The sequence below is a fragment of the Cetorhinus maximus genome, chromosome 2 (genome assembly GCF_964194155.1).
Source record: "Cetorhinus maximus chromosome 2, sCetMax3.hap1.1, whole genome shotgun sequence".
In the NCBI taxonomy this organism is placed as follows: domain Eukaryota; kingdom Metazoa; phylum Chordata; class Chondrichthyes; order Lamniformes; family Cetorhinidae; genus Cetorhinus; species Cetorhinus maximus.
The window spans coordinates 205942127-205954630 of record NC_135880.1 but is presented as its reverse complement, the minus strand read 5'-3'; the positions used below and the strand labels follow the sequence as shown (position 1 = coordinate 205954630).

The following is a 12504-nucleotide window of genomic DNA, read 5'->3' as shown; positions in this document are numbered from 1 at the left end:
TAAATTTCTTTGGAGCTTCACTGTTCCTAACTTCTCACTATTTTAAAACCTCAAATCTATCCTTTCTTGGTCCAAAATGGATGACTTCACAATAAAATACATTTCACTGATTCTTTTCCTCTCATTGTAATTTTATGCTCCAATCTACATGATTTATTATGCCACCAATCTTGCATCATCAGCAAATGAAAACGTGGACATATGACTAATAGCTCAGGGCCAATGAATTATACGAATGTATCATTGTGAGGGGCCATCGAATTGAGTTTCAAGGCTGCAATGTAAAATCATATTTTTTTTTACCAAAAAAAGCATAAACAATGAAGAGGATAAACACTTTATTTGCAAAACGTTGCTGGTTTTAAAAAGTAGTTGCACATTACAACTACTTACAAGTCACAACATTACATGGAAGAAGCAAGAAAAAAAGTGGCAAAATTCCCCAGACGCAGATAGGATTACAAGATAACTTATAACCTGAAGGGGAAAATACATTGAGTATCACTTTTTCCTGGTCTATGAACAATTAACACAGAATCATATGATAGTTCATTTATCATTAAGAAATTGGCTTGTGGAACAAATGCCAAAGCTATTAGGAACCGATAGTCAGAGTAAGCAGGTCTTCCTATAAAAAAGTATTATGAAATATTTTTAAAATATTGCACATTTACAGACAAATTAGCTGTACAACAGCTAAATAGCACAAAAATTTAGACAGCAGTGCAATTTTTCCTAGTATTTAAAATTCCACTAACTCGACTTCCTTAGCTGGCAACAGTTAACTTTCCCATTTCAAAAAACAGAGGGGAACAAAGTCAAAATACCTTGGGGAAAAAAAGGTAAAATTAAGACTTTAAATTAAAGAAACCAAATTATAAATACACATTTTAAAAATGAATTATCAAGAATACACAAGGGTGAAGTAGCTACAATTATCCTAGAAAAATTAGAGTTTTTTTTCATGAAACCAGGTTTAAAAAAATGAAAGTTACAGTGCATTAAAAATCTGTACAAATTTTGTTTTTTTTTTCAAAAAAAATCTTAACTGTTTCTTTTAGTTAATACATTTTTTTTTGCTGGTAAACTGAAGACCAGAGAATACATTATTCCTCATATGCAACAACATAAGTACAGAACAAAAACATAATAGGTATGTTAGTTTCCGAGGGGAAAATTTGGTTTGGTGTAATAACACGAAGAATGTGAAAGTTTAAAGGCAAAAATCAGTAACTCATAATACTCAACAGAAAACACCTGCACTCTACAATACATTTATTGTAACTGGAATGTACCTGCAATGTGAACTACTCCCAAAAAGGAACCATACTGCCAGTACGAAGGCCAACACTGCTCTAAGGCAGTAATATTGTGGTAAACTGCTTCCACTTATCTTTTGGATACAAGTACAAACTGGAAAACGAGTTAATCAACTTAAAGGAGCACAGCAACAACTTTTAGCAAATAGGCACTCAACCACCCAATGAGTGGGCACCATGTTTTCTTCTTCTTTAGTATGAAGTGCAAGGGACTGAAGCCACGCATTCGCGCTGCATGTTCATACATACCAATAGTGGATTATGATTCTGTCACCAAGATAAGAACTGGTTTGACACTGTATATGCATCTACATTCCAAACTGAACAAATGGAAAACCGCACTCATTCACAACCTACCCCAGATTAAAATTCTTGCCCATCATTCTTGAAATTCCTCACTGCATCCGGTTGCTTTACTGGAACTCTTCCCACCCTAAACTTGCTCATCTGTATCCAACTTAAATCTTCCTTTTTTTAAAAAAAGAGATGAGCAATGTGTGTGTGGCTGAAGATATGAAGAGAAATCCAATCTTTTAAGCAATGGTTTTTATAGCACTGGTCATGGTTCATTGAGCAAATCAAACTAAATTTAAAATCAGTTTACCAGATGTACCTGTAAATATAGTGGAATCCAGTTTAAGTACCATTTTTTTTAGTAGCCCTCAATACTGGTTATAGAAGACTGGTCAGTGTGGGCAATCCCTCACTTGCTGGTGAGCAGCATTCTGCTCATTGTGCTGCATCTGGACTTGCCAGAAGTTAAAATAAAAAACAAGCACCGATTGGAAGAGCGCTGACATTGAGGTACGCATTCAAGGCAGGCTGAGTATCTGATTAAGTCAATTGTTCACTGTTCTGATGAGTCTGGAGCAGCATTGCTCAACAAGAATAGCCACCACCTCCATGAATCAATCAACAGAAGATACCATTGTGGGGGTGGGGGATCTAGTACAAGACTGGTCTGTACAACAAATTTTTTAAAAATCCAGAGCTCATATAGATTTTGGCACTCAATTTAAGTATTGCATCTGAATGATCACTACAAACAGATTCCACTCACATGCAGTCTGAATGGGACGTAAAATCATGTTTGACATTTTTTGCTCCGCTGCATGTTTAATACTTTCTCTAAAAATAATCTTATTTTCGCTTTACTGGCACATCTTACAATGCAGAACTAGCAGTTTGAATTTCGGTTCAAATCACTCCCCATGCAGAGCACATGGTAAAAGGGTCACTAGAAATGAGAAAGGAACTAATTGGGGAAGTTGGATAATTCCATCTCCCAAACAGAGCACCATTAGATCTGGGGCGTTTTTACCACCAGTAGCTACCGAGGCAAAGATTAGCATGAAGAGGGGATTGGATAAGTTTACAAGTGGGAAGGGAACAGGATCAGACAGACAAATGGCTTCCTGTGTTGTAAGTTCTACAAACAGGGAACTTCTGTGCAGGCATCACAACTGGCCTGTAGAGAAAATTACAATTATGTATATAAAAGTTTAAAACCAAGTGGTGGTCCAGCTTAGTTCATTTTTATGGAACATTTCCTCAAATTCCAATCCCCACCAATCTGATATTCTAACAGTTTATTGCCAATTTCGACGTCTGCTGCCTCGAGACTGCTCCCTCCTGTAATCATATTCCCAACTTCTGTTGTGGTGCGAGCTTTGGTCCTGCTGGAACTCAGGTTCACGGTTCCCCCTATAATACTGGTCTGGACTGTGATCCTGAAAGTGAGCATCTCGAGCTGGACTGTGATCCTGGAAGTGAGCATCTCGAGTAAAATTACCGTTATCTGATCGGTAAGATGAATGCGCCTGCTGCCTGTGGGTACCCAATGATGATTTTTCTGAATGCCGCATCATTCGTGAATTTGGGCTGGTTGAACGTGGCTGTACAGCGGTGCTATAATTCTGAGGTGTCGCTTGCTGATTAGAAGGCATTCCTCGATAGGATTGCTGCAGGGTGGATCGGTTGTTGGTATTTGGCTGCTGCATTGAGGGACTATAATTCTGCTGCCCTCCCCTGGCCTGTTGCTGCCACATATTGTTGATCTGCAAGTTAAAAATCAAACAGTTCATAAATCTGCAGAATACAAATCAGTGCCACACAGGAGAGAGCAATCAGCTGATCAATGAAAGTCAAACACAGGTACTAAACTGGCAAGTAAAACATGTTAAGGGATTTGATACAAGATAGGATAAACTGATTCAACTGGTAGGAGGGTAACTAACCAAAGGATACAGGTTCAAGCAAATTGTGAAAAGAATCAGGAGAGAAGATAAAGAAAACATTTTAAAATCCAACAAGCTGTATCATCTGGAATGCCACTGCCTCAAAAGGGTGGTGGGAAAAAGATTCAAATCTTTCAAGAAGGAATTGGATAGGTATACTTGAAAAGAAACGATTTGTAGGGCTATGGAAAAAGACCAGGGTAGTAAGATTAATTGGGTTGCTCTTTCAAAGAGCCAGCAGAGAAAGGAGGAAGGAACCCATGACTTTAAGTCAATTCAGATAGAACAGGAGAAAAAAAGGATTGCCCTTGTATATAAAAGTTAAGATACATTCATGGAGCTGTTTTACTGCCCAGACACACTACAAACAGCATGAGTGGTCACAGCTTGTGTAAATCAAAACCATGCTAACCCCAAAATGCTTAATAGGTATCAAAGATAACACTGGGACTTGTCTCAAAGAACACAAGACTGGGGCTGATAGAAGGTATTATGTATCTCCATTTATATGTCATGTGTAGATTACAATGCTTACATGCTAAGGTAAGGTGTCTTGACATGCATAGAGTTTCAGAACGGGAGCATAGAAAAACTTACTGCAAATAAACAATTATTGTTTAAATAAAAGAGGGGTTGAATAGGGAAAAACATGCATCCATAAAGGCACATGGTTCTTAAAATGGCATTTAAGAAACATTTAAGAAAAATAATGTTAAGGAATCATGTCTCCATGTTACTGCTCCATCCAATTTTTATTTCTGTTTTCAAAATGCAGTATGGTCTCAGTGTAGTTTATATATGATATTTGAATTAGAATATAATTGGTACACATCTACAATAGTAGACTATACCTTGAAATCTATATTTCATTTAAGGTTCAGAATGGTTTTATCCCAATAAACTTGGCACAGAAATAGATTATTCACAAAAGTGATTTTACTTACCAAGACCTGCCTCTGAAGACTATCAGGGGAAGAAAACGATCTCTGTACTGGCTGTGGAGTTGCAAAAATTGGAGTGCCTGTATTATCCATTCCCCGACCAAACCTGTCACAGAAAGAGAGAAAGCAAGAAAAGGGGACACTTAACAACAAGATCCAAGAAGCAACACACACCAAAAATATATAAATTCTCAGAACTGCAGAAATTTGTTCAAATCCAAATAACTCAGAACGCTGCAAAAGCATAGGCACAGCAAGAGCCCCAGTGTTCCATAACTCCACATTTATCACAGGGCATTCCCTTCCCACCCTCTGCCCCCCTTTAAATTTAACAGTAGCATCGGGGGAACTGCCTGGTGTTTTAAACAAACTATTCTTCTAATCCTCAATTTCTATTGTCTTAATGACGTTGCATATTTACTCTGTTGGGAAAGAAAGTGCAGGATTTAGCTAAATCCCCATCAATTTCAGCTGTTCTAGAAGGTAAAAGTTGTGTTTCATGGGTAAAGCTTACAATGTGTGAACGGCATGGAGCATATGAGCCAATAATTAATGGCAACTAAGATTGAATTTCATTCATCATCATCATCATTCCAATTCACTTAAACATCAGTAACATCTTTGATACAAACTTCAGTGTCTCAAGTTTCCAGTCACAACTTTATTTGGTGCTTTTGTTAGTGTTGCAGTGTAATGTAGCACTAACCTTGAAAGTGATTCCCACTGTTGAGACCACTTCAAGCAGTAATTTTGCATCAGATTTTCCACGCAACAGCAGCGGCTAGATATCCACACAATAATATGGACGAGCCAAACTCACAAAATTCCAAAATCTCCCAAAATATAATGAGTGGTGCCAATAACCAGTATGGCTTCCAGCTCTAGCCCTTAAAAACTACATCAGGGAACTCAAAACAGAAAAGGAACCTCCAATATTCAGAATCAAAAAAGCAGAATTCAAGCCTTTGCAAGTTCCACCTACATGAAGTGGATTGTGATTTTTTTTTCCTTCTTAAATCTGATATAGCAAATAGATTACATTCCTAATCATGCAGAACCAAAGAATAAAATAACTGAACAATCACAAACAGAAGTCCATACCGATTATTGCTGAACTGGTTAGAATTGTAGGGAGTGTGAGAAGCAGCTGAATTCTGAGACTGGGGGTTTCCTTCCCGAGATTCATGAACACTACCTAGGAACAGAACATAGAAAATTACTACAAATTTCAAAGACAAAAAGTTTCTTATAAAACTTTCCTGCATGAGGAAAGTCATTTTAAATCTATGGATCTTAATAGAAAGCAAATGACCAATGCTTCTGCTACCTCTCCTCATTTTTATCTATTTCGAATTCTCTTACATTCCTCTTCACCTCAACAGCTTAAACAGAAGCAGCATCTCCACGCCAATTAAAACCATCTAAATTTTTCTCCTGCACAGGCAGTACCACAGGGGGCTGGTGACAGCAGTATCACAGCACAGTTGCTAAGCACCAGGTCAGCCAATGGTTTAAAAGCTTAGATTGAGCATATTAAATTATAGTGGCACATCCAATGTAAATGGATGTTACCTCAGGGATTCGCAGCCTTGTCTATAGGGAGCAGACTCGGAGGGAGGAGCACCGGAGCGGTGACCTCGGGGCACAAAGTAACTGAAGCCAAAACTGAAAAGGTGACGTCACAGGAAAGCTGTAACCTGATTGGTTGGTAGGAAATCTGCACCAAATTTGAAAAAATACTGCAAAGCTAATTAATAAATTAATTATCTAAGTAGAGATGGCTGGGCAGGTGATGTGCTGTAGCTGTATGATGTGTGAGCTGGCAGATCCCACTGCGAGCCGCAATAACCACATCTGCAGCAAATGTTGGTTGCTGGATGAACTCCGGCTCAGAACTAATGAGCTGGAGTCCGAGCTCCGGACACTGCGGCACATCCGGGAGGGGGAGAGTTAACCTGGATGCTTTGCATCAGGAGGCGGTCACACCCGGTAGATTAAGTACCTCAAGTCCGGTCAGTGGTCAGGGTCAGCAGGGTGTGACTGCAAGTGAGGCAGGTAGAGGGATCCCGTGTTCAGGAACAGAGGAGCCTCAGCTCTTGACCTTGTCCAACAGGTACGAGGTACTTGCTCCCTGTGTGGATGAGGAACAGGGCTGTAGGGAGGATGAGCCAGCTGACCACGGCACCGTGGCACAGGAGGCCATTCAAGAGGGGGGAGTAAAAAGACAAGTGGTAGTTGTAGGGGATTCTATAATTAGGGGAATTGATAGCTTCCTTTGTAAGCAGGATCGAGAGTCCCGCATGGTATGTTGCCTGCCCGGTGCCAGGGTGAGGGACATCTCTGACCGGCTTGAAAGGATATTGGAGAGGGAGGGGGATGATCGATTTGTTGTGGTCCACGTCGGGACAAATAACATACGTAAGACTAGGAAAGGAGGACCTGTTTGGGTATTATCAGGAACTAGGAACTAAATTAAAGAACAGGTCCTCAAGGGTTATAATCTCCGGATTACTACCCGAGCCACGTGCAAATTGGCATAGGGACGCGAGAATAAGGGAAGTAAACACATGGCTAAAGGAGTGGTGCGGGAAAGAGGGGTTTCATCTTGTGGGGCACTGGCATCAGTATTGGAACAGGAGGGATCTGTACCGTTGGGACGGTCTCCACCTGAACCGATCTGGGACCAAAGTTCTAGCGAAAGGGGTAAATAGGGTGGTCAACAGGACTTTAAACTAGAAAGTGGGGGGGGGGGGAAGGGAAGGGTAAAACTCCAAGAAATATGACTAATGGGAAACAAAGCAGCAGGTTAGCGTGTGGGAGGTGGATTCAATTTCATGGACAATTATGAAAAAATTGAAAAAAAAGGAGAGCCCAGGAGAGGCTATTAAAGTCTCCAGAGCACAAAATAGGACAGAGTGTTTGCAAAGGGCTAGGAATCTAACTTCAAGCACATCAGATAAAGGGACGACAATGAGAAAGGGGACGGGAAATACAGGACTGAAGGTGTTGTATCTGAATGCACGCAGTATACGAAATAAGGTAAATGAGCTCGTGGCGCAGATTGAAATTGGCAGGTATGATGTGGTGGGCATTATGGAGACATGGCTGCAAGGGGATCAGGACTGGGAGCTAAATATCCAAGGATATACATCCTATCAAAAAGATAGGCAGGTTGGCAGAGGGGGTGGGGTTGCTTTGTTGGTAAGAAATGCAATTAAATCGATAGCAAGAAATGATGTAGGGTCAGATGATGTAGAATCTGTGTGGGTAGAGTTGAGGAACCGCTAAGGTAAAAAAACCATAATGGGAGTTATGTACAGGCCTCCGAACAGTAGTCAGGATGTGGGGCACAAGATACACCAGGAGATAGAAAAGGTGTGTAAGAAAGACAAGGTTACAGTGATCATGGGGGATTTCAATATGCAGGTAGACTGGGAAAATCAGGTTGGTAGTGGATCCCAAGAAAAGGATTTTGTGGAATGTCTACAAGATGGCTTTTTGGAGCAGCTTGTGGTGGAGCCCACTAGGGAACAGGCAATTCTAGATTTAGTGATGTGTAATGAGGCAGATTTGATAAGGGAGCTTAAGGTGAAGGAACCCATGGGAGAAAGTGACCATAATATGATAGAGTTTACCCTGCAACTTGAGAGGAAAAAGCTGGAATCAGATGTAACGGTATTACAGTTGAATAAAGGCAACTACAGAGGCATGAGGGAGGAGCTGGCCAGAACTGACTGAGAGATGAGCCTAGCAGAAAAGACAGTGGAACAGCAATGGCAGGAGTTTCTGGGAGTAATTTGGGCGACACAGCAAAAATTCATCCCTAGGAAGAAGCATACTAAAGGGAGGACGAGGCAACCATGGCTGACAAGGGAAGTCAGGGACAGCATAAAAGCTAAGGAGAAAGCACACAATGCGCCGAAGAGCAGTGGGAAACCAGGGGATTGGGAAGACTACAAAGACCAACAGAGGACAACTAAAAAAGAAATAAGGAGGGAGAAGATTAAATATGAGGGTAAACTAGCCAGTAATATAAAAGAAGATTGCAAGAGTTTTTTTTAGATATATAGAGGGTAAGAGAGAGGCAAAAGTGGACATTGAGCCGCTGGAAAATGACGTTGGAGAAGTAGTAGTGGGGAACAAAGAAATGGCGGAGGAACTGAATAGGTACTTTGCGTCAGTCTTCACAGTGAAAGACACGAGTGACATCCCCAAAGTTCAAGAGAGTCGGGGGGCAGAGGTGAGTATGGTGGCCATTACCAAGGAGAAGGTGCTAGGAAAACTGAAAGGTCTGAAGGTGGATAAATCACCTGGACCAGATGGATTACACCCCAGAGTTCTGAAGGAGATAGCTGAAGAGATAATGGAGGCGTTAGTGGCAGTCTTTCAGGAATCACTGGAGTCAGGGAGGGTCCCAGAGGACTGAAAAATCGCTAATGTAACCCCCCTGTTTAAGAAGGGAGTGAGGCAAAAGACGGGAAATTACAGGCCTATTAGCCTGACCTCGGTCGTTGGTAAGATTTTAGAGTCCATTATTAAGGATTAGATTTCAGAATACTTGGAAGTGCATGGTAAAATCGGGCAAAGTCAGCATGGTCTCATCAAGGGGAGGTCATGCCTGACAAATCTGTTAGAATTTTTTGAGGACGTAACGAGTACGTTAGACAAAGGAGAGCCAATGGATGTTATCTACTTGGACTTCCAGAAGGCCTTTGACAAGGTGCCGCACAAGAGGCTGCTCAGTAAGATAAGAGCCCATGGTGTTAGAGGCAAGGTACTAGCATGGATGGAAGATTGGCTGTCTGGCAGGAGGCAGAGATTGGGGATAAGGGTGTCCTTCTCAGGATGGCGGCCGGTGACTAGTGGAGTTCCGCAGGGGTCAGTGTTGGGACCACAACTTTTCACTTTATACATTAATGATCTAGATGAAGGAACTGAGGGCATCCTGGCTAAGTTTGCAGATGATACAAAGATAGGTGGAGGGACAGGTAGTATTGAGGAGGCAGGGGGGCTGCAGAAGGATTTGGACAGGTCAGGAGAATGGGCAAAGTGGCAGATGGAATACAACGTGGGGAAGCGTGAGGTCAGGCACTTTAGTAGGAAGAATAGAGGCATAGACTATTTTCTAAATGGGGAGAGAATTCAGAAGTCTGGAGTGCAAAGGGACTTGGGAGTCCTAGACCAGGATTCTCTTAAGGTTAACTTGCAGGTTGACGCGGTAGTTAGGAAGGCAAATGCAATGTTGGCATTTATTTCGAGAGGACTAGAATATAAAAGCAGGGATCTGCTGCTGAGGCTTAATAGGGCTCTGGTCAGACCACATTTAGAATATTGTGAGCAATTTTGGGCCCCGTATCTCAGGATGGATGTGCTGGCCCTGGAGAGGGTCCAGAGGAGGTTCACGAGAATGATCCCAGGAAATGAAAGGTTTAACATATGAGGAATGTTTGAGGTCTCTGGGTCTATACTCGATGGAGTTTAGAAGGATGAGGGGGGGATCTGATTGAAACTTACAGAATACTGAAAGGCTTGGATAGAGTGGATGTGGGGAAGATGTTTCCGTTAGTAGGAGAGACTTAGGACCCAAGGGCACAGCCTCAGAGTAAAGGGAAGACTTTTTAGAAGAGATGAGGAGAAACTTTTTTAGCCAGAGAGTGGTGAATCTATGGAATTCATTGCCACAGAAGGCTGTGGAGGCCAGGTCATTGAGTGTATTTAAGACCGAGATAGATAGGTTTTTGATTGGTATGGGGATCAAAGGTTACGGGGAGAAGGTGGGAAAATGGGGTTGAGAAACTTATCAGCCATGATTGAATGGCGGAGCAGACTTGATGGGCCGAATAGCCTAATTTCTGCTCCTATGTCTTATGGTAAGGTCCAAAATAGTTCCACAAGGATACAAACATAATCCAACTCATCTTTAAATTGGTCTATTGCAGAATTATTGGTAGCAAAATTGACAAGAACGTTTGAAGTTTAATCTTTGCATAGTCTGTATTAAAGTGCCCTGCCCACCTCCACCAGATGCCACTAGAAATACCCACAGTTCCCTTCCTGGCAACCAGCTCAAATGCTGGATTTCTGGGAAAAGATTTGCATTCCCTCCGGTGTGGAAAAACGTGGGAGTGGCACGTTAAAAATTATGACATGAATGTAGACAAACTAAAAATCAAAATAGAAATCAGACAAACAGAATTGAACAATTTTTTAAGTCACAAAACAAAACGAAACAGAAACCAGTGATTCAACTGTTTCTTACCTGATCTGAACTGGATCTTGATGGCCTTGCCGTAGAGTTGTATTCCATTCAACAAGTCTTTCCCGTAATGGACCGACTCCACGTGTTTAAAATGCACGAACGCGAACTGCTTTGATTTTCCATCCTTGTCCTTGGGGATTTTTACGACGAGCAGTGGGCCAGCCTGGTAAAACAGAAAGAGAGAGAGAGAGAACATTTTCAATAAACTGAGAAAACACATACACACCCCCCATGAAGATGAAATAGTGCCTGGGGAATTAATGAAGCGACACAGGTTAGAACCACACGGTGAATTGGAGGAGTCTGCAACAAACATGGACGCTAAAATTCTGTAATTAATCCGGGGGGAGGGGGGGGGGAAAGGAGAATAAAACCTGCCCCAGGGTCCTTTCAAAACCCCAAGTATCAGGGGCAGTGATACAAGCAAAGAACTGCGGATGCTGGAAATCCAAAACAAAAACAGTTTTATACCTGGAAAAACCCAGCAGGTCGATGGTGCCAGAAATGCTGAGTTTCTGTTTCTGTATCAGGGCAGTGAGTGAGTGTAAGCGCCGCTGTTTAGGCGGGAAACCTGTGGGAGTTAGGTTTGAATCTCTCTCTCTCTCTTCCCTGTGAAAGTTTCTCCTGCTGGTAGCACAAAGAATCTCCCAATGAATGGCAGGGATTTTAAACTGACCCAGTTAACGCGGGCAACAAAGAAAACGAATTCAAAATATAATCGATCAGCCCCGGGATACCAAGACACCCCGCCCCCCGCCCGAAGAACAGGTGGAGCCGCCGGGACAAGTTCAAGAAAGGCCCCGAGGCTGAGAGGCTTCAATAGGCCGGGACCCACCTGCAGGAACAACTCGAACAGAAGCTCCTCCGTTACTCTCAGGTCCAGGTTCCCGATGAACAGTGTTTTATCCGCATCGTTCGCTATCCCCATGGTAGTCCCGGCTCAAACTCTTCGCCTTACCCCCGAACGCAAACTCGTCTCCTAGTTATAATTCAGGCGCCCCTTTCCCGGCATCCAGCCCCACTTCCGCCCCGTTAGCTGCGACTTCCGCCCCGCTAGTTACGACCTCCGACCCCCAACTTCCGCCCCGCTAACTCCCGGCACCGCTTTCGCCCCGCTAACTCCTCCGGCCCCACTTCCGCCCCGCTAACTCCCCCCCCCCCCACCACCACCACCACCTCGGGCCCCACTAGCCCCGCCCCCGCCTCCACTTCCGCCCCGCTGGCCTAGCTTAATGTCCTGTCCACATGTTATGTTTAAAATTTGTAATCTTTCTTCATGAAGAAAGTGCCCAACAGTTTGTTGGATACCCGTTTAATTTCAAAGATATTGTTCAAAATTAAATTATCAGCTTTGAGTGCTTGAGGAACAAAGGATTTAGGAGCAGGAGTAGGACATTTCGCCCTTTGAGACTGTTCTGCCATTTAATAAGAGCATAGCTGATCTGACTGTGGTCTCAACCCCACTTTCCTGTCATTCCTTCATGGACAATGCAGTAATGAATAAAAACAAAAAGCTAAAAGCTACTGCGGATGCTGGAAATCCAAAACAAAAACAGAATTACCTGGAAAAACTCAGCAGGTCTGGCAGCATCGGCGGAGAAGAAATCAGTTAACGTTTCGAGCCTTCATGGCCCTTCGGCAGAACTGAAGCATAGTTAGGAGAAGGGAGAAATGTAAACTGGTTTAAGGTGGGGGGGGGGGGGAGAGAGACGTTGAGGGTGTGGTGATTGTGGAGATAAGCAGTGGTA

General features: G+C 42.6%; 1 protein-coding gene across 1 annotated transcript; it reads right to left on the bottom strand.

Annotated features, from left to right (window-relative positions):
• Window positions 1–323: 323 nt before the first annotated feature.
• Window positions 324–11785, bottom strand: LOC144669457 (RNA-binding protein 7-like). Its single transcript, XM_078531906.1, has 5 exons — window positions 11592–11785; window positions 10757–10919; window positions 5599–5692; window positions 4501–4603; window positions 324–3376 (listed from the first exon to the last, which is right to left on the bottom strand). The coding sequence occupies exons 1-5, from the start codon at window positions 11682–11684 to the stop codon at window positions 2909–2911; spliced, it is 921 nt and encodes a 306-aa protein (XP_078388032.1). The 5' UTR covers window positions 11685–11785; the 3' UTR covers window positions 324–2908.
• Between the last annotated feature and the right edge of the window lie 719 nt (window positions 11786–12504).

What these genes read in the sequence shown, in the direction of transcription:
- LOC144669457 (XM_078531906.1), bottom strand. Translation starts at nt 11,684, where the DNA reads ATGGGGATAGCGAACGATGCGGATAAAACACTGTTCATCGGGAACCTG. An exon ending in CAAGATCCAGTTCAGATCAG is followed by an intron (nt 5,693 to 10,756) that starts GTAAGAAACAGT and finishes TTCTGTTCCTAG; the next exon opens with GTAGTGTTCATGAATCTCGG. An exon ending in AACCAGTTCAGCAATAATCG is followed by an intron (nt 4,604 to 5,598) that starts GTATGGACTTCT and finishes TTTCTGTGACAG; the next exon opens with GTTTGGTCGGGGAATGGATA.